Consider the following 27,691-nt stretch of genomic DNA (forward strand, 5'->3'; position numbering starts at 1 on the left):
ACTCTAGCTTAGGTTCATGAGGTCATTCCTTACCAGCTCTTAGCTTCTTACATCTGGTTCTCGTCTCTGCTTCCATCAGTCGGTTAATTGCAACTTGTAACTTGATAGTCACGGCTGGACAACTTCCGGTCTTAGATAAACCGGTTTACATTTCTTATACTATAAACACCTGTTTTTTTTAAATCCGTAAAATACACTTGACGAATTTGGCCTGTTTCTTCAAACATACATAACTCAACGATTAAAACAACATTTTTTACAAGAAAACTCATATATTTCATTGTTTTCTTGAATTTATATTTCTCCAGGACCAATTCCTTAGAGAACACGTGTTTCTGATTATTTTCATCACAAACCATTCGGGAATGAAAAGACTTTGACGCTATTGGTCAATTTTGGCATTGTCCAATCAGTGGCGAGAATAAGCAAACGGGGTTGTACGTAAAAAACAACGCTTTCCACGCAAGCGCACTGGGGTTCGAGATATGTTTACTTCCGGTTTTCGGCGCGGTCACAATGAATCTCGACCTGCTTGGTACGTTTCTGTGTGCAATGTCTATTTTCGATGCCTTTTCGAGTGTTTAATAATTCAGATATTCTCATACAATCTTTCATCTTATTTTGCAGAGACATTTGGCCAGAATTATCCAGAGGTGAGTGTATAATTTACGTTATTTACTGTCATTGTCAATCGGTCGTGCAGGATAGCCTAGATCTACATTCAAACTATGGACAACGACGCTTTTAAAATAAATGTTCAGCACGATCTTATAACCTACACCATCATTTTTCACGTCTGCTATTTCATTAATGAGAGATCCGTACCCAAGGCAATAACAGTAGTTATATTCAAAAATGTTGTCAAAACATAGTTTGTAAGCAGTGTGATTTTGAAACATTCGAAATTTAAACCAAAACACAGACTTCATTTAACATGTTTTAATAAGGGCGCATGGTAATACTCTAGATCTTGCTTGAAGCACTTGGAGTTGAAGTTTCGAAAATATATATAATATTGTGCAAAATGTTTAAGCTCCCTTTGGATATGTGTTTCATAAATGTAACTAACTTGACACTTTTTACAGGTTCATAACTTTGGCAAAATACATTTTGCAATCAAAATATTTGGTACACTTAACATACTTAAGGATAGATATTTAATCCTCATTCTACACTGATAGAATTTGTCCAATTCCTTGTTTTCTAGGACTTTGATGGTGCTCTGGACTGTGTGAGCATTGCTGTGACCTGCTCCTTCAACAGACAAGGAACACTGCTAGCTGTTGGCTGCAATGATGGCAGGATTGTTATCTGGGATTTCCTCACTCGAGGAATAGCCAAGGTTATCAATGCTCATGTCCATCCAGTCTGCTCCATCAGGTATGTGTTTCCACAGCTTCTTATGGTGATGGATTATGTTGTGTGGCCATACGACATGGTAGAAATTAACAGTTATATTTGTTTTGGTGAGCAAACAGGAGCTTTAAATGTGCTGGTCATCGTGTGTAGGGATATTTGGGGATGGTTTTAACTAATTTAGTTAATTTACGCAAAGTTTTACGCAAAATGTTCCTGTCCTTTCCTATTAATGTATCTTAATTCAACATGTTCGAAGATCTTCTACATGTTCTATATATTACGAGTGAAGTGTCTGTCTGTCCTTGTTAAATGTAATACATTTTGTTCCATAGAATACATATCAGTGTGTGTTATATAGTGAGTGAGTGAGTGAGTGCGTTTGGTTTTACGCTGCTTTTAGCAATGTTCCAGCAATATCACGGCGGGGGACACCAGAAATGGGCTTCACACATTGTACCCACAGTATTATCTAACTTATCAATGTCATACTATCTACATGGTCCTGCCAAATCTTTCTTTTATTATGAAACAGACACATAACAGATTAAATTGAGAATTGTCAGATACATTGTGAATCAGAAAGTCGGATACTGTCTGTCACATTGTAAGGTGTTGTCATGGTTGAGTAATGTGTTTTGAGACACTTGTTAATATACATCTTCTCAAAGAGAACACAAGGAGATGATAAACTTGATAATTATTACGTATAGGATGAACACGCCTCTGAGATTTTTTGTTGAAAATGTACGAGGGAAAAGCCTGGGGGTCTAATAAGCGCCCATGGCGATATTTGTTAATATATTGGCTAGTGAACAGTCCCAATTAGCACCCCTTCAGATTGATCAATGTAAACATTGTATTATTTATTCCTGTATAATATGCACTCATGTGTTTTATGTACCCTTAATTATGGCCAATTAAATTCTGGAAAATACATCTGTTGGGTATGATGTGCACATACTTTTCTTTTGTATCATTTCAGGCTGTCAGCATAAACTACGAAATTTTCAATCTTTCAACTCTGTTATTTTTTTTCACCAAAATTATGTTCTAATAAGAGACCCCAATTTCTAATTTTGAGAGCGCCCCGGGCGCTTATAATGTCGGATACGGTATGTCTCTTATTTATTAATAATTTGATTTAAACTGGCAGTATTGTGTTGTTCATGCTGATGGTGATATGTGTGTGATATATGTTCCAGCTACAACAGGAATGGTCGGAAGTTGTTGAGTGCTGCCACAGACAACACTGTCAGTGTGTGGAACGTGCTGACCGGGGAGTGTGACAGGGTCTTCCGCTTCCCGTCCCCCGTCATCAAAGTTCAGTTCCATCCCAGAAACAGGTGCTTGTTTAACTTAACTTATAAAAATAAAAGAATTGGTTCTCAGGCAATGACTTTTGAAAATATAGTGCAGGTAGGCGGTGGTTTTCTTTTTTTTTGCTTCTTCAAACTAGTATGTAGCCAAATAAACAGTTCTGTACCATCAACCTGGGAAAGGGCCTCCTCACATTAACAAGCATACACATTCCTATTGCCGCCAGGACCGCCTCCGTGGTCTAGTGGTAGAGAGTCCATTCGGAGAGCGGAAGGTCCAGGGTTCGATCCCCGGCCGCGTCATACCAAAAGGCGTTAAAAGATGGCACTTGTTGTTACCCTGTCTGGCGCTCGGCATTAAGGGGCTAAAACAAGGACTGGTCGGCTTGGAGCCAGTATACTGTGTCTGAGTGTTAAACTGCGGCGTGGTATCTCAGTGTGCTGGCATCAGTCTGGATTAGTACAAGCAGCCACACAAACACACAGACGTACATGCACGTCCGCTATATAAGTGCAATAATCTTGGACGCGACATTAAACCCTATTTCATCTCACCTCACCTATTGCCGCCATGACCATAAGACGAGATGCGCAGTCAATCAGTGCCCATGTAAAGGGAAGTAACTGTTTTTAAGTATTTGCATTTTTTAATACTTTTTTTGAAAATGGAAATAAAACCAAAATGTGCAGCAAACTTATGACATGCAAGACTTGTATACGTAACAGTCCAAGAGGGACTAGCCTCAAATCAAAATGGTAGTCCATTCAAGTTATTGATGGGTTTATTATCTAGAGTCAGTTTGATGACACTTAAGCTTCAGCATTTCCTTCATAAAAATTGTCAAATTTGTGTTAGGGAGAGAGCGACTCACATCTGATACATGCGTACTTTTGAAAATATCCTTGCCATATTCACCGTCCAAAGCTGTTCTGGGAAGTTTGTATTTGTTTTGCTGCTTGATGATCTCCTTGTCAAGTGTTTGTGACCTTTTTCATAATATTTTCAGGGTGGTCGAGTAGCCTAGTGGTTAAAGCGTTTGCTCGTCACGCTGAAGATCCGTGTTCGATTCCCGACATGGGTACAATTTTTGAAGCCCATTTCTGGTGTCCCCTGTTGGGATTTTGCTAGAATATTGCTAAAGCGGCGTAAAACCATACTCACTCACTCTCTCAATATTTTCTGATCTCTTTTGTAAATGTCATGATAAACTATTAATTCCTTCTAGACATGACAAGATAGACACAATTTTTATGGATAACAACTTCTTTAATACTGTAAAAAGCGACGTTCCGGTATAGATCCTTATACCGTTGTCAAGCAAGACTTGTTGTGTCTTGTTACCCTGGTAACATGTAATACACAATCCTGGCACCTTTTAAACACTTTTGAGCATGTAAGGCCATTTTCTAGTAGTATATCTGGGTTGGAATAGGTCTTCAGCATCCCTAGGTTGGCATAAAAGACAGCTATGCTTGTCGTAAGAGGCGACTAAAGGGATCGGGGGGTCAAGCTCGCTGACCTGGGAGATGCATGTCATCGTATCCCAATTGCGTTGATCGATGCTCATGATGTCAATCAGTGGATTGTCTGGTCCAGATTCGATTATTTACAGGCCGCCATCATATAGCTGGAATATTTGCTGAGTGCGGCGTTAAACAACAAACAAGAACAATTTTTTAGTGTTGGAGTATAATTTGTGTTTTTGTGTGTTCCAGTGACCAGTTCCTGGTTTGTCCGCTCAAGCATGCAGCCGTGTTGATGACTGTCGAGGGCTCGCATGAACTCCTTCCTCTAGATGAAGATGTAAGTACCTCAGTGGTTTGTATTCACTATGTTCCTGTTCACCCGTGGGGCACGGGTGGCCCAGTCGTCTAAGGCGCCGCGATTCGCTATGCAGAGTAACTTCCCTTGGGCTCGCCAGAAACTTATGATTGGATTCGAATCCCGGTTCGCTGCGATTATGATTCTAGGTTTGTCAGCATCATACTCTTGCTCGTGGGTTTCACCGAAGTGGTGAACATCTGAGACCTGCATCACTACGGGCTTTCCTCCTACATGAAGCTGACACGCCGTGATATAACTGGAATACTGTTAAAAGCGGTGTTAAACCCAACTCACTCACTCACTCATTCCTGTTCACTCGTGAAAACATATGGCTACTTAATCATGTATATAGTGTTGATAAAATGAATAAATGAAGTTTTAAATTTTCCTTTTGTAATACCAACAGATGTACGATCAAGTTCCATTAATCCGACATGTTTGGTTGCATATGATTTTGTCGGATGAACAATTACAGCAAACTACGGTTATAACGAACTCAAAGGGACCACTAATTTTAGTTTGTTATAACCATAGTTCGTAATAAGCATATATACATCATATATTCACAGCAAATGGTCGGGACAAAAAACAGTTTGTTATATCCGTCAGTTTGTTATAATGCGTGTTCGTTATAAACAAAGTTTACTCTATGTCGGATAAACAAAATTGGTATATATTGGTCACCCAACTGATTAAGAAGATCGCCTGTTTTCTATTAATTTTTATGTTTGTGGTATTGAGTTGTCATGTAGTTCCTCATAAGGACCACAATTATTTGAAATATTAATGATTTAATCCCAATTTCTCGTCTTTGGGATTTTGGTCTTCAGAACTTATGAAATACTGCGTTTTGACAAAGAAGGTAATAATTTACACATGTGAGGGAAAATGAGTCTAAAATCTGAATTGTTTTCTAGTTGTTGACTTCTAAAGAATTGTAACATTTGGAGCCTGAAGATTACATGAACCTCTGACCCCGGTGTGGAGTTGTATCGAGCTGTTCACGGATAAGCCACAATTTATCCCTGGTCTGTGATTGACAGGGGGCACGGGTGGCCAAGTCGTCTAAGGCGCCGCAATTCGCTGTGCAGAGTTGCGTCCCTTGGGCACGCCAGAAACCTATGATTGTGGGTTCGAATCCCAGTTCGCCCCGATTATGTTTCTAGGTTTGTCAGCACCATACCCGTGCTCGTGGGTTTCACCGAAGTGGTAAACGTCTGAGACCTGCATCACTTGGGGCTTTCCTCCCACAATAAGCTGACACGCCGTGAAATGACTGGAATACTGTTAAAAGCGGCGTTAAACACAACTCACTCACTGTGATTGACAGCTCATTGTTGCTTTTTCGTGTTGCCTATACTTCATTCATTCATTATCACTAGTAGCCCAGTCGTCTAAGGTGCAACAATTTTCTGTGTAGAGTTGTGTCCCTTGGGCGTGACAGGATCTTATGATCAGGATTTGTCCTGATTCTGTTTCTTTGTTTGGCACAGTGCTCATGGACTTTGACTTTACTCCCACGTCAAGCTGACAAGTTGTGATCCTGAAGATACACCATATTCAACATAATAAGCGCCCAAGGCGCTCTCAAAATTAGAAATAGGGGGCTCTTATTAGAATATTATTTTGGTGAAAAACAACAGAGTTGAAAGATTGTAAATTTCAAGGTTAAGGCTGACAGCCTGAAATATTTATACACGACAGATATATTTTTCCAGAATTTAATTACCCATAATTAAGGATGCATATAACTTACATATTGCACACAAATAAATAAGTCTTGTGTCCATTCCTAATTGAGATTGTTCACTAGCCAACATTTGAGCAGATATTGCCATGGGCGCTTATTAGAGCGGGGAGCTTATTACGTCGAACACGGTAACTTAAACACCGCTCTAAGTGGCGTTAAACCAAACTCACTCACTGCACCATTTGTGGATTTCAGTCTGACTTGAACATCGTGGCATCGTTTGACAGGAGAGGCAAGTACATCTACACCGGCAATGCCAAGGGCAGGGTGAGTGTGACATCTTCAACAATAAACAGGACAGGGTTTCCCCTGACCCAGAATTCTTGCGTATATAACTCTCAATTAAGGAAAAATATGTCCAGAAATAAATGACTGCGTCATGACTGACGCAATTTCAAAATATCTATGTTGTTTACCAGCTTTGGAATTAAAATATTACAATTACTCACCTGAACTTAATTTATAAACATTATCTGAAGACAATATATGCAAACATCTTAAACATCATACAATAAAACATTTGACTCTCAAAATATATTTTTGACTCCCAAAAATTCATAGGCTGAGTCAAGGTGACTCTCAGATATTGGAGTCTAGGGGGAACCCTGCAGGACATGCTGGATTTGTCATTGTCTGTTCATTCTTTGTCAGATTTGATTACCATATTCGATGTAATAAGCACCCAGGGCGCTCTCAAAATTAAAAATAGGGGGCTGTTATTAGAATAGTATTTTGGTGAAAAAAAGAGAGTTGAAAGATAAATTTCGTGGTTTATGCTGACAGCCTGAAATGTTTATATTTGACATATATTTTTCCAGAATTTAATTGCCCATGATTAAGGGTGCAAATAACACACGAGTGCGTATTAAACGCGAATAAATAAGTCTTTTGTACATTGATCAATCAGAAGGGGTGCTGATTGGGATTGTTCACTAACCAATATATTAGCAAATATCACCGTGGGGGCTTATTACGTCGAATAAGGTAATTGAGTTTTTTCACAAGTGCTTCATTGTTGGTAGTACTTTATTGAATTCTTTCATTGTAAAAGTTTCCAGCTTTCTCTGGTACTGTACCCTACCAAGTTTGCTGTGAAGGTACAAGGCTACTCGGAGACAACAGGTTTCTACTACACACTATGTATTGATACTAACAGTTTCCCCTTCAGAGTGAACATGATTACAAACTGTTGCTATACTTCCGAATTGCTTACAATAGGACTGTGAGAAGACGTACCCTTTATGCTGCCCAAGTGTGTATCAGAACATTATAAAACATGTTTAATGTCAAGTTTAATGGACAAATGGTGTAAAGGGGACATGTGGTGTAAAGGGGACATTGGTCTAGAGTGGACATGTGGTGTAAAGGGGACATTGGTCTAGAGGGGACATGTGGTCTAGAGGGGACATGTGGTCTAGATGGGACATGTAGTCTAGAAGGGACATGTGGTCTAGATGGGACGTGGTCTAGAGGGGACACGTGGTCTAGAGGGGACATGTTGTCTAGAGGGGACACGTGGTCTAGAGGGGACATGTTGTCTAGAGTGGACATGTGGTCTAAAGGGGACATGTTGTCTAGAGGGGACATGTGGTCTAGCGTGGACATGTGGTCTAGTGGGGACATGTTGTCTAGAGGGTACATGTGGTCTAGAGGGGACATGTTGTCTAGAGGGGACATGTGGTCTAGAGGGGACATGTGGTCTAGAGGGGACATGTTGTCTAGAGGGGACGTTGGTCAAGAGGGGACATGTGGTCTAGAGGGGACATTGGTCTAGAGGGGACGTGGTCTAGAGGGGACATGTTGTCTAGAGGGGACATGTGGTCTAGAGGGGACATGTTGTCTAGATGGGACATGTGGTCTAGAGGGAACATGTTGTCTAGATGGGACATTGGTCAAGAGGGGACATGTGGTCTAGAGGGTACATATGGTCTAGATGGGACATGTGGTCTAAAGGGGACATGTGGTCTAGAAGGGACAGAGTAAATACCAGGGTCGTCCTCCCAGCATATCAGTGTTGCAGCTGTATAACAGTGATGGTCTGTGTCGTGATGTATGCTGTGTGATGTTTCAGATTCTGGTTTTCACAGCTGGTAAGCTGGAACTGTTGGCTTCATTCCGAGTGACGACGGGGACACTTAACACCACCGCAATCAAGTCAATTGAGTTTGCAAGGAGAGGAGAGTGAGTTCCTCAACTAAACTGAACATTCTTACAGGGCTTTACACGATCCAGATGTTGTGCGTCTAGTGCGTACAAATGTACGGAATGGACACAAAAAACAAAACCTGTGAAGATCTGGGTTAGAATAGGTCTTCAGCAACCCATTCTTGCTGAACTAATAGTAAAAGGCATTCTATTTAGTTGCCTCTTACAGCCGGCATAGGTTGCGGGGGACCAATTGTAACCCGGAATCCCATCAGGGTGATCTTGAATACTGGTAACATGTAATACACAATCCTTACACCTTTTATACACTTTTGAGCATGTAAGACAATTTTGATCTTGAATACATATCTGGGTTGGAAAAGGTCTTCAGTAGTCCTGGGTTGCCATATGAAAGACAGCTATGCTTGTCGTAAGAGGCGACTAATGGGATCGGGTGGTCAGACTCGCTGACTTGGTTGATGCATGTCATCGTATCACAATTGTGTGGATCGATGCTCGTGATGTCAAACACTGGATTGTCTGGTCCTGACTTGTATATTTACAGGCCACTGTCATACAGCAGGAATATTGTTTCCTGACTAACAGACTAACAGCTCCAAACACTAATCCCCCTGAAGCCTGTTTCCAGACTAACAGCTCCAAACACTAATCCCCCTGAAGCGTGTTTCCAGACTAACAGCTCCAAACACTAATCCCCCTGATGGCTGGTTCCAGACTAACAGCTCCAAACACTAATCCCCCTGAAAGCTGTTTCCAGACTAACAGCCCCAAACACTAATCCCCCTGAAGGCTGTTTCCAGACTAACAGCTCCTAACACTAATCCCCCTGAAGCCTGTTTCCAGACTAACAGCTCCAAACACTAATCCCCTGATGGCTGTTTCCAGACTAACAGATCCAAACACTAATCCCCTGAAGGCTGTTTCCAGACTAACAGCTCCAAACACTAATTGCCCTGAAGGCTGTGTTTCCAGACTGACAGTTTCATTGTACTCAAGATTGTTTCTATTTTCAGATGCTTCTTGGTGAACTCTGCTGACAGGATTATTCGTGTGTATGAGAGTGGGGAGGTGTTGGCGTGTGGGAAGGATGGCGAACCGGAGCCCATCCAGAAGCTTCAGGACCTGGTCAACAAGTCAGTGCTCTTTTCACCAGCTGTCATACAATCTCAATAGCCCAGATACTTGCTGTTCGCTATGCAGAGTTGTGTCCCTTAATGTGATCTAATGGTAGAGCGTCGATCCCCAGCCGTGTCATACCAAAAGACGTTAAAAGATGGTACTTGTTGTTACCCTGTCTGGCGCTCGGCATTAAGAGGCTAAAACAAGGACTGGTCGGTCGACTGTGTCTGAGTGGGGTATTCATGTAAACTGCGGCATGGTATCTCAGTGTGCTAGCACTATAAATCGGCATCAGTCTGGACTAGTACAAGCAGCCACACAAACACACACATGTACATGCATGTCGCTATATAAGTGCAATAATCTTGGACGCGACGTTAAACCCCATTTCACCTCACCTCTGTTTGATGATGACCGGCTTTGAGGTGTCAGGGCTCGATTTAGCTATATATGACTTGCACAAGTGCAACCTGTTATTGAAGAATGCAACCTAATATCTATGTCTACATGCATAAAGTGGAAGAAGTGTTGTTTCTCTAGGTGTCTTACAGTAACGATATTGTGTTGTAGGACGCTGTGGATGAAGTGTTGTTTCTCTGGGTGTCTTACAGTAACGATCTTGTGTTGTAGGACGCTGTGGAAGAAGTGTTGTTTCTCCGGGTGTCTTACAGTAACGATCTTGTGTTGTAGGACGCTGTGGAAGAAGTGTTGTTTCTCCGGGTGTCTTACAGTAACGATCTTGTGTTGTAGGACGCTGTGGAAGAAGTGTTGTCCCATTGATGTCTTACAGTAACGATATTGTGTTGTAGGACGCTGTGGAAGAAGTGTTGTTTCTCTGGGTGTCTTACAGTAACGATCTTGTGTTGTAGGACGCTGTGGAAGAAGTGTTGTTTCTCCGGGTGTCTTACAGTAACGATCTTGTGTTGTAGGACGCTGTGGAAGAAGTGTTGTTTCTCTAGGTGTCTTACAGTAACGATTTTGTGTTGTAGGACGCTGTGGAAGAAGTGTTGTTTCTCCGGGTGTCTTACAGTAACGATATTGTGTTGTAGGACGCTGTGGAAGAAGTGTTGTTTCTCTAGGTGTCTTACAGTAACGATCTTGTGTTGTAGGACGCTGTGGAAGAAGTGTTGTTTCTCCGGGGATGGGGAGTACATCGTGGCTGGCTCGGCCCGACAACACTCCCTCTACATCTGGGAGAAGGGCGTCGGCAACCTTGTCAAGATTCTACACGGCACCAAGGGGGAGCTGCTGTTGGACGTTGTTGTGAGTTCCTTATTCCATGTCAGAAAAAAAGAAGTATTTGTCGTCATTATCATTTATTGGTGACATGGTGGTATTGACTGTATGGCTACAGATTCATTAGTCTTGTGAGTACGCAACAAACCACCTTTCAAGACAGCCCAAGTTAATAATAATAATAATAATAAGTGCATTTATAATGCGCCAGATTCCATTCACCAAGTGGATGCTCATAGCGCTACACTATTATTACCCCGGTCATTTTCATTCTCATCTCCCTGGGGAGTATACAACCCAAGCTGCCTGTGAGGCGCTAGAAGGTTAACAGCCACATTACCATCTCATCCTACCGGTCAACCACATCTTCCCGAGGCAAGAGAGTTAACTGACTGTAAAAGTCCAGTTTCCGCCCTTGCTGAACTGGGCTGGTATTATGGAGTTACATTTTGGCTGGACTAAAGTCCAATCAAATCAAAATGACTCACCGAAATCGAAATCCGGTTCGCAGGATTACCCACTCACTGCTGGGTGAACAGAGGCACATTTCGAACAAAGTCACTTACCTAAGGAGATGTGCTTCAGTGTGGGGCAGGACCGAAGCCCTAGAAACTCTCAGGAGTCAAGCTGCTTAACGTGGTCACCCATTCAACTACTCTGGGTTATAGACCATTATTACACCGGTCAATGGATCAGTGAGCACGCGATTTTCATTCTCAGCTCTCTGGTGTGTTTCTTCAGTACTGGCTCACTGTAAACCTTGAACTGTGTGTTTCTTCAGTACTGGCTCACTGTAAACCTTGAACTGGTGTGTTTCTCCAGTACTGGCTCACTGTAAACCTTGAACTGTGTGTTTCTCCAGTACTGGCTCACTGTTAACCTTGAACTGTGGGTTTCTTCAGTACTGGCTCACTGTAAACCTTGAACTGTGTGTTTCTTCAGTACTGGCTCACTGTAAACCTTGAACTGTGTGTTTCTCCAGTACTGGCTCACTGTAAACCTTGAACTGTGTGTTTCTTCAGTACTGGCTCACTGTAAACCTTGAACTGTGGGTTTCTTCAGTACTGGCTCACTGTAAACCTTGAACTGTGTGTTTCTTCAGTACTGGCTCACTGTAAACCTTGAACTGTGTGTTTCTTCAGTACTGGCTCACTGTAAACCTTGAACTGTGTGTTTCTTCTGTACTGGCTCACTGTAAACCTTGAACTGTGTGTTTCTTCAGTACTGGCTCACTGTAAACCTTGAACTGTGTGTTTCTTCTGTACTGGCTCACTGTAAACCTTGAACTGTGTGTTTCTTCAGTACTGGCTCACTGTAAACCTTGAACTGTGTGTTTCTTCAGTACTGGCTCACTGTAAACCTTGAACTGTGTGTTTCTTCAGTACTGGCTCACTGTAAACCTTGAACTGTGTGTTTCTTCAGTACTGGCTCACTGTAAACCTTGAACTGGTGTGTTTCTCCAGTACTGGCTCACTGTAAACCTTGAACTGTGTGTTTCTCCAGTACTGGCTCACTGTAAACCTTGAACTGTGTGTTTCTCCAGTACTGGCTCACTGTAAACCTTGAACTGTGTGTTTCTTCAGTACTGGCTCACTGTATACCGTAAACTGGTGTGTCTCTTCAGTATTTTTTCATTTTTAACCTTAAACTTTTAAAATTTGACATATTAAATATTATATCATGTTATATGTATTTTTAATTGTATTTTCTGTATTGTATTGTAACAGTAAGCCTATGCCTTGTTTCCCCAGTGGCATCCAGTGAGGCCTATCATAGCCTCGATATCCAGCGGGCTGGTCTCCATTTGGGCGCAGAACCAAGTGGTTAGTACACATATTGGTGATGTACAGACTGTATTCTGACACAACCAAGTGGTCAGTAAACAATTATGTTGTTAATCTCCTGCGTCCACCTCACAGCAATTCTGTTGTTAAACCCTGCATCCACTCACAACAATTCTGTTGTTAAATCCTGCATCCACTCACAACAATTCTGTTGTTAAACCTTGCATCCACTCACAACAATTCTGTTGTTAAACCCTGCATCCACTCACAACAATTCTGTTGTTAAACCCTGCATCCACTCACATCAATTCTGTCATTTAACCCTGCATCCACTTACATCAATTCTGTTGTTAAACCCTGCATCCACTCACATCAATTCTGTTGTTAAACCCTGCATCCACTCACATCAATTCTGTTGTTAAACCCTGCATCCACTCACAACAATTCTGTTGTTAAACCCTGTGTCCACTCACAACAATTCTATTTTTAAACTCCTGCATCTTCTCACAACAATTCTGTTGTTAAACCCTGCATCCACTCACAACAAATCTGTCGTTAAACCCTGCATCCACTTACTACAATACTGCCGACAGCCCTGTTCTTGCATCAGGTTCAGGAAACACTTTTTTAGTTGACTAAACCACTCAGGGTTCTACTGGACTTGGGCTGATGTCGAAATGTGATTTATTTCAAGGAAAACTGGAGTGCTTTTGCTCCAGACTTCAAGGAGCTTGATGAGAACGTGGAGTATGAGGAGCACGAGTCCGAGTTTGACATCGATGATGAAGACAAGGAGAAGGAAGAGGCTAAAGGTAGCTGTGTGGGGTGTGTGTGGTGTGTGTGATGTGTGTGGTGTGGGGGTGGTGGGTGTTTGTTTGCGGGAGTGTGTGTGTGTGGGGTGTGTGTGTGTGTTGGTTTGCTGGAGTGTGTGAGTGGGTTTGTGTCGGTTTGTGGGAGTGGAGGTGTGTGTGTGTGGGGTGTGTGTTGGTTTGCGGGAGTGTGTTGCTGTGTGAGTGTGTGTGGGGGTGGGTTTGTGGGAGTGGAGGTGTGTGTGGGTGTGTTGCTGTGTCGCTGTGTGGGTGTTGCTGTGTGGCTGTGTGTGTATGTGTGTGTGGCTGTGCGTGCGTGTGTGTGTGTCTGTGTGTGGGTGGGTCTGTGTGGCTGTGCGTGCGGGAGTGTGGGAGAGTGAGTTTGTGGTAGGGTAACGAGACCGCTCCATGTTGCAGGGCCTGATGCGGAGGACACTGAGGTGGATGTGACAACCGTGGAAGCCATCCAGGCATTTGTCAGCAGGTGAGTGACACAATGTGACAGCTACATTGTGAGAGTGACCATGCAGATGACTGATGAAGAATGTGGAATGTTGTATTAAGTCAGCAATCATCAAGCAACATTTCAAAAAAAGTTTTAACAGCAAATGTGGTTGCAAGATGCACATTATTGATTGTTTGTTATTTAATGCTGCAATATTCCAGGTAAATCATGACGACCTAGAAATAATGAAGGCTGGACCAGACAAACCAGTGATTGATATTATGAGCAACGTCCCACACTATCCGACTACGATGACAGTTTTGTTATGTTTAGAAATAATGTTCTCAGTTTAAGAGGACTCAGTATATCTGTGTGTTTATTTCCTGTTTGTGTTTGTTCAGTGATGAAGATGATGAGGACTACACAGCGCTGCTGTATCTGCCGGTGTCCCCGGAGATCGATGAGCCGGAGGAGGGGTGGCAGGCTTTGGCTGAAGCTGTGAGTAGCATCCTCCCTGAGAACTGTCACTAACACTTCGACACCACCCTAAACCTCCAGACACTGCCTCCCTAAACCTCCAGACAGCGACACCCTTTACCTCCAGACACCGACACCCTTAACGTCCAGACACTGACACCCTTAACGTCCAGACAATGACACCCTAAACCTCCAGACACCGACATCCTATACCTCCAGACACCGACATCCTATACCTCCAGACACCGACATCCTATACCTCCAGACACCGACATCATATACCTCCAGACACCGACATCATGTACCTCCAGACACTGACATCCTGTACCTCCAGACACTGACATCCTATACCTCCAGACACTGACATCCTATACCTCCAGACACCGACATCCTATACCTCCAGACACCGACATTCTATACATCCAGACACCGACATCCTATACCTCCAGACACCGACATCTTATACCTCCAGACACCGACATCATATACCTCCAGACACTGACATCATATACCTCCAGACACTGACATCATATACCTCCAGACACCAAAATCCTATACCTCCAGACACCGACATCCTATACCTCCAGACACCAACATCATATACCTCCAGACACCGACATCCTATACCTCCAGACACTGACATCCTATACCTCCAGACACTGACATCATATACCTCCAGACACTGACATCATATACCTCCAGACACTGACATCCTGTACCTCCAGACACTGACATCCTATACCTCCAGACACCGACATCCTATACCTCCAGACACCGACATCCTATACCTCCAGACACCGACATCCTATACCTCCAGACACCGACATCTTATACCTCCAGACACCGACATCCTAAACCTCCAGACACCGACATCCTATACCTCCAGACACCGACATCCTATGCCTCCAGACACCGACACCCTATACCCCCAGACACCGACATCCTATACCTCCAGACAAAGACATCCTATACCTCCAGACACCGACACCCTATACCTCCAGACACAGACATCCTATACCTCCAGACACCGACATCATATACCTCCAGACACCGACATCATGTACCTCCAGACACCGACATCCTATACCTCCAGACACCGACACCCTATACCTCTGGACACTGACATCCTATACCTCCAGACACCGACACCCTATACCTCCAGACACCGACATCCTATACCTCCAGACACCGACATCCTATACCTCCAGACACCGACATCCTATACCTCCAGACACCGACATCCTATACCTCCAGACACCGACATCCTATACCTCTAGACACTGACATCCTATACCTCCAGACACCGACATCCTATACCTCCAGGCACTGACATCCTATACCTCCAGACACCGACATCCTATACCTCCAGACTAAGACATCCTATACCTCCAGACACCGACACCCTATACCTCCAGACACCGACATCCTATACCTCCAGACACCAACATCCTATACCTCCAGACACCGACACCCTTAACGTCCAAACACTGACATCCTATACCCCCAGACACTGACATCATATACCTCCAGACACCGACACCCTATACCCCCAGACACCGACATCCTATACCTCCAGACAAAGACATCCTTTACCTCCAGACACCGACACCCTATACCTCCAGACACCGACATCCTATACCTCCAGACACCGACATCCTATACCTCCAGACACCGACACCCTATACCTCCAGACACCGACATCCTATACCTCCAGACACCGACATCCTATACCTCCAGACACCGACACCCTATACCTCCAGACACCGACATCCTATACCTCCAGACACCGACATCCTATACCTCCAGACACCGACATCCTATACCTCCAGACACCGACATCCTATACCCCCAGATACCGACACCCTATACCTCCAGACACCGACACCCTATACCTCCAGACACCGACATCCTATACCTCCAGACACCGACATCCTATGCCTCCAGACACCGACATCCTATACCTCCAGAAACCGACATCCTATACCCCCAGACACCGACACCCTATACCTCCAGACACTGACATCCTATACCTCCAGACACTGACATCATATACCTCCAGACACCGACATCCTATACCTCCAGACACCGACATCCTATACCTCCAGACACCGACATCCTATACCTCCAGACACCGACATCCTATGCCTCCAGACACCGACATCCTATACCTCCAGAAACCGACATACTATACCCCCAGACACCGACACCCTATACCTCCAGACACTGACATCCTACACCTCCTTACACCGACATCCTATACCTCCAGACACCGACATCCTATACCTCTAGACACTGACATCCTATACCTCCAGACACCGACATCCTATACCTCCAGACACCGACACCCTATACCTCTGGACACTGACACCCTATACCTCCAGACACCGACATCCTATACCTCCAGACACCGACATCCTATTCCTCCAGACACTGACACCCTATACCTCCAGACACCGACACCCTATACCTCCAGACACTGACATCCTATACCTCCAGACACTGACATCATATACCTCCAGACACCGACATCCTATGCCTCCAGACACCGACACCCTATACCTCCAGACACCGACATCCTATACCTCCAGACACCGACATCCTACACCTCCTTACACCGACATCCTATACCTCCAGACACCGACATCATGTACCTCCAGACACCGACATCCTATACCTCCAGACACCGACACCCTAAACCTGCACTGCCTGTGTGGCCTAGTGGTCAGAGCGTCTGGCTGTAGTGTGGAAGGTCAGTAGTTTAATCCCTGGCCATGTCATTCCAAAAGACATTAAAAGATGGTACTTGTTGTTACTGTGCCTGGTGCTTGGCATAGAGGGGATAAAACATGGACTGGATATCCTGGAGTCAGTATACTGTGTCTGAGAGGGGTATCCATGTTAAACTGCGGCATGGCATCTCCGTGGGCTAACACTAAAAAATGGCATTAAAATCAACTCACTCAGTAAATGTACTGTCTGACTTACAGACCCATGAAGATCCGAAGAATAGGTCTTCAGCAACCCATGCTTGCTGCAAAAGGCGACTATGCTTGTAGTGAGGGGCGACTCACGGGATCGGGTGGTCAGACTCGCTGACTTGGTTGATGCATGTCATCGTATCCCAATTGCGTGGATCGACACTCATGATGTCAATCACTGGATTGTCTGGTCCAGACTCGATTATTTACACACCGCCGTCATATAGCTGAAAGATTGCTGAGCGCGGCGTTAAACAGCAAACAAACAAAATCTGACTTACAATGGTTTCTATGACAGTGGAAGTCGGGCCAAGACACAGTCAGCCAGGTAAATCTCTATCATCACCACACTTACTGATACATCCAGCTTCCTCCTTCCTCTGGGGCGGTCGGGTAGCCTAGTGGTTAAAGCTTTCGCTCGTCACACCGAAGACCCGGGTTCGATTCCCGACATGGGTACAATGTGTGAAGCCCATTTCTTGTGTCCCCCGCCGTGATATTGCTGGAATATTCCTAAAAGAGGCGTAAAACCATATTCACTCACTCCTCCTTCCTCTGACACCAGCTTATTAACGTACGATCGTTCTGTCACAGCTGAAACACTTATTGGACTCGATCGCTTATCAACCAGAATATTTGACTTGCTGTATGCATCTGTATCTTTGAACTCAAAAACAAGGCGGTTGGGTAGCCTAGTGGTTAAAGCGTTCGCTCGCCACGCTGAAGACCTGGGTTCGATTCCCGACATGGCTACAATGGGTGAAGCCCATTTCTGGTGTCCCCCGCCGTGATAATGCTGAAATATTGCTAGAAGCGGTGTAAAACCCAACTCACTCACTCACAAACCTGAGGCTAACAGTCATTATTCTGGTTGACCGGCCACAACTGCAATTTTGTTTTGCTTTTTGTAATTTATTGAAAATCCTATTACTGGTTAGCACAGTTTGCTCACGCTTATAAAAACTTTTTCAAAAGGTACAACCAGAAAACAAATTCACTATTTTTCCGTTTATTCTTTTGTGCATTTTGTGCACTTATTGTAAAGTGAGGCAATTACATGGCATCAGTTTTGTGTAGAATCCCAATATAGTATTAAACCAAATACAACTGAAATATTCTTTTAGTACAGAAACTATCAATTACATGTTGTTCATAGATCTGATCAATATGCTAGCAGACAAGCCTTGACCATGCTTAACCTAATTTCCCCGTTTCCCGCCACCATTTACATGACACAACCTCACTCTGTACACAATGGTTGTAAGCTGGGATTGCCCAGGGACTCCATTAAACATAGTCCTCATCTCAGCTCCACGACAGTTGTAAGTCTATGTTAAAGTATGAGAGTTACGACTTTGTAAGACTGCATTAAGTTTGAGAGTTATGACTATACTTAAAGTCTATCTTAAAGTCTGGGAGTTACGACTTCGTAAGTCTATATTCAAGTATGAGAGTTACGACTTCGTAGGTCTGTGTTAAAGTATGAGAGTTACAACTTCGTTGGTCTGTGTTAAAGTATGAGAGTTCCGACTTCGTAGGTCTGTGTTAAAGTATGAGAGTTACGACTTCGTAGGTCTGTGTTAAAGTATCAGAGTTACGACTTCGTAGGTCTGTGTTAAAGTATGCGAGTTACGACTTCGTAGGTCTGTGTTAAAGTATGAGAGTTACGACTTCGTAGATCTGTATTAAAGTATGAGAGTTACGACTTCGTAGGTCTGTGTTAAAGTATGAGAGTTACGACTTCGTAGGTCTGTGTTAAAGTATCAGAGTTACGACTTCGTAGGTCTGTGTTAAAGTATGAGAGTTACAACTTCGTAGGCCTGTGTTAAAGTATGAGAGTATGAGTATATTTAAAGTCTATCTTAAAGTATGCGAGTTACGACTATCAGAAGTCTGTGTTATAGTTTTGAAGTTACGGCTATTGTAGGTCTGTGTAAAAGCATGAAAGTTATGATTATATTTAAAGTCTATCTTAAAGTCTATGTTAAAATATGAGAGTTACGACTTTGTAAGACTGCATTAAGTTTGAGAGTTATGACTATATTTAAAGTCTATCTTAAAGTCTGGGAGTTACGACTTCGTAAGTCTATATTCAAGTATGAGAGTTACGACTTCGTAGGTCTGTGTTAAAGTATGAGAGTTACGACTTCGTAGGTCTGTGTTAAAGTATGAGAGTTACAACTTCGTAGGTCTGTGTTAAAGTATGAGAGTTACGACTTCGTAGGCTTGTGTTAAAGTATGAGAGTATGAGTAAATTTAAAGTCTATCTTAAAGTATGCGAGTTACGACTGTCGTAAGTCTGTGTTATTGTTTTGAAGTTACAGCTATTGTAGGTCTGTGTAAAAGCATGAAGGTTATGATAATATTTAAAGTCTATCTTAAAGTATGCGAGTTACGACTGTCGTAAGTCTGTGTTAAAGCATGAAAGCTATGACTATATTGAAATTCTTTCTTAAAGTCTGGGACTTACGACTGTCGTAAGTCTGTGTTATAGTTTTGAAGTTACGGCTATTGTAGGTCTGTGTTAAAGCATGAAAGTTATGATAATATTTAAAGTCTATCTTAAAGTCTATGTTAAAATATGAGAGTTACGACTTTGTAAGACTGCATTAAGTTTGAGAGTTATGACTATACTTAAAGTCTATCTTAAAGTCTGGGAGTTACGACTTCGTAAGTCTATATTCAAGTATGAGAGTTACGACTTCGTAGGTCTGTGTTAAAGTATGAGAGTTACAACTTCGTTGGTCTGTGTTAAAGTATGAGAGTTCCGACTTCGTAGGTCTGTGTTAAAGTATGAGAGTTACGACTTCGTAGGTCTGTGTTAAAGTATCAGAGTTACGACTTCGTAGGTCTGTGTTAAAGTATGCGAGTTACGACTTCGTAGGTCTGTGTTAAAGTATGAGAGTTACGACTTCGTAGATCTGTATTAAAGTATGAGAGTTACGACTTCGTAGGTCTGTGTTAAAGTATGAGAGTTACGACTTCGTAGGTCTGTGTTAAAGTATCAGAGTTACGACTTCGTAGGTCTGTGTTAAAGTATGAGAGTTACAACTTCGTAGGCCTGTGTTAAAGTATGAGAGTATGAGTATATTTAAAGTCTATCTTAAAGTATGCGAGTTACGACTATCAGAAGTCTGTGTTATAGTTTTGAAGTTACGGCTATTGTAGGTCTGTGTAAAAGCATGAAAGTTATGATTATATTTAAAGTCTATCTTAAAGTCTATGTTAAAATATGAGAGTTACGACTTTGTAAGACTGCATTAAGTTTGAGAGTTATGACTATATTTAAAGTCTATCTTAAAGTCTGGGAGTTATGACTTCGTAAGTCTATATTCAAGTATGAGAGTTACGACTTCGTAGGTCTGTGTTAAAGTATGAGAGTTACGACTTCGTAGGTCTGTGTTAAAGTATGAGAGTTACAACTTCGTAGGTCTGTGTTAAAGTATGAGAGTTACGACTTCGTAGGCTTGTGTTAAAGTATGAGAGTATGAGTAAATTTAAAGTCTATCTTAAAGTATGCGAGTTACGACTGTCGTAAGTCTGTGTTATTGTTTTGAAGTTACAGCTATTGTAGGTCTGTGTAAAAGCATGAAAGTTATGATAATATTTAAAGTCTATCTTAAAGTATGCGAGTTACGACTGTCGTAAGTCTGTGTTAAAGCATGAAAGCTATGACTATATTGAAATTCTTTCTTAAAGTCTGGGACTTACGACTGTCGTAAGTCTGTGTTATAGTTTTGAAGTTACGGCTATTGTAGGTCTGTGTTAAAGCATGAAAGTTATGATAATATTTAAAGTCTATCTTAAAGTCTATGTTAAAATATGAGAGTTACGACTTTGTAAGACTGCATTAAGTTTGAGAGTTATGACTATATTTAAAGTCTATCTTAAAGTCTGGGAGTTACGACTTCGTAAGTCTATATTCAAGTATGAGAGTTACGACTTCGTAGGTCTGTGTTAAAGTATGAGAGTTACGACTTCGTAGGTCTGTGTTAAAGTATGAGAGTTACAACTTCGTAGGTCTGTGTTAAAGTATGAGAGTTACGACTTCGTAGGCTTGTGTTAAAGTATGAGAGTATGAGTAAATTTAAAGTCTATCTTAAAGTATGCGAGTTTCGACTGTCGTAAGTTTGTGTTATTGTTTTGAAGTTACAGCTATTGTAGGTCTGTGTAAAAGCATGAAAGTTATGATAATATTTAAAGTCTATCTTAAAGTATGCGAGTTACGACTGTCGTAAGTCTGTGTTAAAGCATGAAAGCTATGACTATATTGAAATTCTTTCTTAAAGTCTGTGTAGTTACGACTGTCGTAAGTCTGTGTTATTGTTTTGAAGTTACAGCTATTGTAGGTCTGTGTAAAAGCATGAAAGTTATGATAATATTTAAAGTCTATCTTAACGTCTGGGAGTTACGACTTCGTAAGTCTGTGTTAAAGCATGAAAGTTATGACTATATTGAAAGTCTTTCTTAAAGTCTGGGACTTACGACTGTCGTAAGTCTATGTTATAGTTTTAAAGTTACGGCTATCGTAAGTCTACCGAAAAAAAGCGATATTTGTTTGCATTAATGAAACTTTGCATACGTGTCTCCAAAATGACTATCATCAATTAGATGGCCTCACTGCACGCATTGGATCGTGGAAACACCAACTTGGATATAAACACAAACATTGTGGTTTATTGAGCAGCAGTTGTAACAAGCATATAACCATGTCATTTAAAGAATAGGAATTACGTAAGCATGTGGTGAGTTATCACTGCTGGGGTCAAGAGTTCTACCCACTCATGTCAAACTAGGCATCATTGACCACTACAGCAGTCCATACAGACACTCCTTCAAAGGCTAACATGACCCAATGCGCACCAATTGGCTTTATCTCACTGATCCTCAGATCTGCAGCCTTTGTCTTGTACCTGCCTTCAAGTTTGTTGACACTTTCTCCGCATACCAATCAGTGATCTGTTGGTTCAACTATTTTATTGTCTTACAACAGTAATGAAAATATAAACTATTGTTGTTTTTAGGAAAACGTTGTTTATTGTTTTTACGGAAGTGCTCTTCTCAGCGCTCGCTAATAGGTAGTGCTATTTGCTGTTAAGGTAAGATTGGATTAAGGTAAGGTTGGATTTAAGTAAGATTGGATTAAGGTTGGATTAAGGTAAGGTTGGATTAAGGTAAGATTGGATTATGGTTGGATTAAGGTAAGGTTGGATTAAGGTAAGGTGGATTAAGATAAGGTTGGATTAAGGTAAGGTGGATTAAGGTAAGGTGGATTAAGGTAAGGTGGATTAAGGTAAGGTGGATTAAGGTAAGGTTGGATTAAGGTAAGGTTGGATTAAGGTAAGGATATGTATCATTCCACTGGGGATGGGGTGGGGGGGAGTCACATTGATATTGAGTCACTTTTTTGGCTAGGGGTCAGCAGTTGTATTAATATGGAGACACATTAATTTCAAGATTTACAGTATATACATGTAGGGTTATTTTGTGAGAACAAATGTTATTTGTGTGAAATAGAAGATCTGCTGGGACAGAATATTAACAGTGACACAATGTTTACAGGGGGAAGAGCCGCCCGCAGTCCAGGAGAAGAAGAGGAATCTGCCGCTGGCTGAGACCACACCACCTCCTAAAAAGAAGAAGACAAAACCACTGGAGATTGACCTGCCTGATGCACCGTTTGATGGTAACCTTCTCGTTTTCACACTTTGCGAAGGGGATCCTGGAATCTTGAAATTAAGGACCCCTTTATCCTTGATATTTTGCTCACCTGCTTAATAGTCATCAATCAAATTACTATCAGATCTTAGTTCTCGCTACCGCTAAACAAAGATCTGAGGACATCCCATTAGGGGTCACGTCAGAACGACCTTTCATCAGACCAATCAGAGAATCGCTTACCAGATTATGAAAGTGACAGTCGGAATGTGATTTCTAATATGCAACCTCAAAAACATACAATCTAGACCATCTATTTGCCATTCCAGAATGTTCTTTTGTTCAGGTTTATAATTTGTAATCGAGAATTTGTCAAAATATGTTTCGAAGCTTAGTCGCCAATTTGAAATTAGTGCCGTAAAGCACGAGAAAGCTGCCTTCTGATTAGTCATTCCATTAGTCGGTCAGAGTTCGCGCAAGGTCAGTCTGACGTGACTCGTAATGGGATGTCCTCAGATGTTTGTTTAGCGGTAGCGAGAACTAAGATCTGATGTTAATGAGATTGGAAAGTCATGGCCTGTTTGTCTGGTATCCACCATGCATTGTCCATCGATGACTTCTTCTCAAAAAACGCTGGACCAATGAAGCTGAAACTTCACATGCTTCTTCCCACCAATAAAATACACTGCAATTTGTTTGAATGTGATTTTCAATATGGCCACCTCATCTGCTAGATTGAAAAAGTTATTTATGGCCATGACATTTGGTACTTGTATGGTTAGTTGTGAGGGTCAGCATATATATTCCAGTTTTAGTGATATTTGACCCTGACCTTGATTTGACCTTGACCTTGATTTGACCTTTGCACTTTGACCTTACTCCAAGCTGAGATTTCTTATTGGAGAAATTTCCATTATATGAATAGCCTTTTCTTGTGTCTGCCATTGTTGAAATCTTGAACTTTTGACTACCAGACCGTTATGAAAAAGATCCCTTGATTCTTGTTGTGGCAAGACTATGGAGAGCTGCTTACCATGGGCATCCCGTGATTGCCGGTTCACTTTCAGATTCACCCTGATTATCATTCATGTCCTGAAAAAATGACAGCGAAAGTGGTGGAGAGGTCGCCATTATTTGTCTCAACTATATTGGGGGTGGGCTGGGGGATGGCATGAAAAAATGACAGCGAAAGTGGTGGAGAGGTCGCCATTATTTATCTCAACTATATTGGGGGTGGGCTGGGGGATGGCATGAAAAAATGACGGCGAAAGTGGTGGAGAGGTCGCCATTATTTATCTCAACTATATTGGGGGTGGGCTGGGGGATGGCATGAAAAAATGACAGCGAAAGTGGTGGAGAGGTCGCCATTATTTGTCTCAACTATATTGGGGGTGGGCTGGGGGATGGCATGAAAAAATGACAGCGAAAGTGGTGGAGAGGTCGCCATTATTTATCTCAACTATATTGGGGGTGGGCTGGGGGACGGCATGAAAAAATGACGGCGAAAGTGGTGGAGAGGTCGCCATTATTTATCTCAACTATATTGGGGGTGGGCTGGGGGATGGCATGAAAAAATGACAGCGAAAGTGGTGGAGAGGTCGCCATTATTTGTCTCAACTATATTGGGGGTGGGCTGGGGGATGGCATGAAAAAATGACGGCGAAAGTGGTGGAGAGGTCGCCATTATTTATCTCAACTATATTGGGGGTGGGCTGGGGGATGGCATGAAAAAATGACAGCGAAAGTGGTGGAGAGGTCGCCATTATTTATCTCAACTATATTGGGGGTGGGCTGGGGGATGGCATGAAAAAATGACGGCGAAAGTGGTGGAGAGGTCGCCATTATTTATCTCAACTATATTGGGGGTGGGCTGGGGGATGGCATGAAAAAATGACAGCGAAAGTGGTGGAGAGGTCGCCATTATTTGTCTCAACTATATTGGGGGTGGGCTGGGGGATGGCATGAAAAAATGACGGCGAAAGTGGTGGAGAGGTCGCCATTATTTGTCTCAACTATATTGGGGGTGGGCTGGGGGAATGGCATGAAAAATTGACACAGTTCGACATTTCTATCCCTGTAGCTTCATGACACAATAAGCTTCATTGAGAGCCTACCTGTTGATGTCATGCTGTTCCATGTTGGACAAGCCAAAATGTTGTGTGTAGTTTCATTGTGTTTCTATCTCAAAACCTTCATCACCAGAAATTCATCCACTGCTGAATGTGAAGAAACCTCAAGAAAAATCTCAACAGCGGAAACAGACGCGGCCGCCCAAACCACGAACATCCAAACCTGAGAAATCGCGACACAAGATGAGGGACGAGAGTTACAGCTTGAAAGAAAATGTAAGCATTGGAAACATTTGTACAGCTAATCTTCTGGTTGTTGTACTGACCCATATAGTTTATGACTAAACCATTGGAGTCCACTTGCAGGAATTGCCGTGGAATCATTTTCAGGAGTCTTTGGAGTTGATTAAAGTTAACAAATGAGGATAAGAATATGTCCCCTTATATTTTTCAGGTATGAAGAAAATCATGGCAGTGTTTCAAGAAAACCAGATACTCAGGATGATCACCATGGCAACAAGTGTGGATGATGGATGAAGATGTTGGGAGATGCGCGGCCATTATGGAAATGAACCCTATTTGAATCAACCACTTGGATGAGGTGGAAGACTTTAGATTCCGCCAGGACAGATACATGCTTGCCAAAATGTTAAATGGAAATGCAGCTGGACCAGCGATGGATGGATAGAAGTTCATGTTGTGGGATTATTGCTGACTTTGCTGGATCCAGGGCTGAGGAACTGCTCATGTTGTGCATACTGAAACTGCTATTGGTGCAAGGCGCTGAAGCTAGAGATAGGTTTGCTTCTGAGGAAATTTTGGAGATTCCTTGGTAGAGTTTTGTGTCGGCCGTCAAAGATGTCTGTCATAGACTGGACGACTGAAGTGGGAATTGACTAAATGTGGCCAGGCTGATTGTGAGTCGTCAGAAATCTTGAAAAGGTGCTCATATAGTTGACCACCAGTTTGCCTGGTCCAGAATTCATTGATAAGACTGCTGCGAAATAGCTGAAATATTGCTGACTTCAGCATTCACTCACTACCCCTGGATAGTGGAGTGAACGAATGGCATGGACAGAAGCTCATACTGTCGAAAACATATTGTCCAGAATGAATTATTTACAGACTGCGAAATAGCTGAAATATTGCTGGCTGCAGCATCAAGCAACATTCACTCACTACCCCTGGATAGTGGAGTGAACGAATGGCATGGACAGAAGCTCATACTGTCGAAAACGTATTGTCCAGAATGAATCATTTGCAGACTGCGAAATTGCTGAAATATTGCTGACTTCAAGATCATCACCATTCACTCACTACCCCTGGATAGTGGAGTGAACGAATGGCATGGACAGAAGCTCATACTGTCGTAAACATATTGTCCAGAATGAATTATTTACAGACTGCGAAATAGCTGAAATATTGCTGGCTGCAGCATCAAGCAACATTCACTCACTCACTCTGGGTGGTGGAGTGACCGAGTATCATGGACAGATGTTCATGTTGTCAACCATTGGTTGACCTATGCATGGCTATGTACAGGATATCATCAATAATAGTACAAAACTTATGAAGCACAAGACTCCACACCTTGCCCGGCGTGTGGAGGCAGCTGAAAGCCTTATATTGTAAATACAGTAGTACAGCTAATAGCTGCTATACACAAGGTGTACATAGTGCTGCTGAAATAAACTATACAAACATAGAGTCTGTCTTCGTCTCTCACAAGACCGCCTCCAGTCTAATGGTAGAGCGTCCGCCCAGAGAGTGGAAGGTCAAGGGTTCAGTCCCCAGCCGCGTCATACCAAAAGATGTTAAAAGATGGTACTTGTTGTTGCCCTGTCTGGCGCTCGGCATTAAGGGGCTAAAACAAGGACTGGTCGGCTCGGAGTCTGTATACTGTGTCTGAGTGGGGTATTCATGTTAAACTGCAGCATGGTATCTCAGTGTGCTAGCACTATAAATCGGCATCAGTCAGGACTAGTACAAGCAGCCACACAAACACACACACACGTGCATGCACGTCGCTATATAAGTGCAATAATCTTGGATGCGATGAGTTCTCTCACAACATGGGCTGTTCAACCAAAGGCATAGGGACGACAGGATCTGAGTGTACAACCCAGCTTCAGGGGAACAGGTTTTGAACATAGCTGGCTATGATGATCTGAGAGTTTGTGGGTTTGTTTCCATGTAAATGCTATACAATGTTAACAATCCCGCCACATCTCACAAGCTGCAAGCACCATTTCAACAGAAGGTAGGGGCGGTCGAGTAGCTTAGTGGTTAAAGCGTTCGCTCGTCACGCCAAAGACCTGGGTTCGATTCCCGACATGGGTACAATGCGTGAAGCCCATTTCTGGTGTCCCCCGCCGTGATATTGCTGGAATATTGCTAAAAGCGGCGTAAAATCAAACTCACTCGCTCACTCAACAGAAGATACCAACATGAGGGAACAAGAGATTTTTCCCTGAACATTTTCTTATCTTTCACCAATGTTATTTTAATCCCAGATTTATAATTTACAATTTAAGCATTGAATAATTTACTGAAATGAAGTGTATCTGGTATTTTAGAAACTAATATTGTGGTACACTTGTGAATAGCTTTGGTCATCCTGGCAGAAGTAGACTTTTACTGTGAATAGAATGTAGAGAAAAATATTGTGGTACACTTGTGAATAGCTTTGGTCATCCTGGC

The 27,691-nt window shown here is 42.6% G+C and overlaps 1 protein-coding gene across 2 annotated transcripts; it reads left to right on the top strand.

Annotated features, from left to right (window-relative positions):
- The first annotated feature begins 509 nt into the window (after positions 1–509).
- On the top strand, positions 510–26,678 carry LOC139458254 (retinoblastoma-binding protein 5 homolog). Of its 2 annotated transcripts, XM_071239623.1 has the most exons (17): positions 510–535; positions 628–653; positions 1,208–1,380; positions 2,562–2,702; positions 4,392–4,479; positions 6,446–6,517; positions 8,322–8,431; positions 9,430–9,549; positions 10,645–10,798; positions 12,523–12,594; positions 13,250–13,367; positions 13,782–13,848; positions 14,211–14,307; positions 17,563–17,592; positions 22,827–22,950; positions 25,125–25,267; positions 25,446–26,678. In XM_071239623.1, the coding sequence occupies exons 1-17, from the start codon at positions 517–519 to the stop codon at positions 25,449–25,451; spliced, it is 1,560 nt and encodes a 519-aa protein (XP_071095724.1). In that variant the 5' UTR covers positions 510–516; the 3' UTR covers positions 25,452–26,678. The 2 variants fall into 2 exon arrangements, with proteins under 2 accessions (XP_071095724.1, XP_071095725.1); XM_071239624.1 differs by lacking the exon at positions 17,563–17,592.
- Positions 26,679–27,691: the final 1,013 nt, after the last annotated feature.

The sequence above is a fragment of the Haliotis cracherodii genome, unplaced genomic scaffold, assembly GCF_022045235.1.
Source record: "Haliotis cracherodii isolate W230 unplaced genomic scaffold, xgHalCrac1.p SCAF_12, whole genome shotgun sequence".
NCBI lineage: Eukaryota > Metazoa > Mollusca > Gastropoda > Lepetellida > Haliotidae > Haliotis > Haliotis cracherodii.

Bases quoted from the DNA above. Each gene is read 5' to 3' on its own strand.
- LOC139458254 (XM_071239623.1), top strand. The intron at 654-1,207 runs GTGAGTGTATAA...CTTGTTTTCTAG, and splicing joins TTGGCCAGAATTATCCAGAG to GACTTTGATGGTGCTCTGGA. The intron at 14,308-17,562 runs GTGAGTAGCATC...TTTCTATGACAG, and splicing joins GGCAGGCTTTGGCTGAAGCT to TGGAAGTCGGGCCAAGACAC.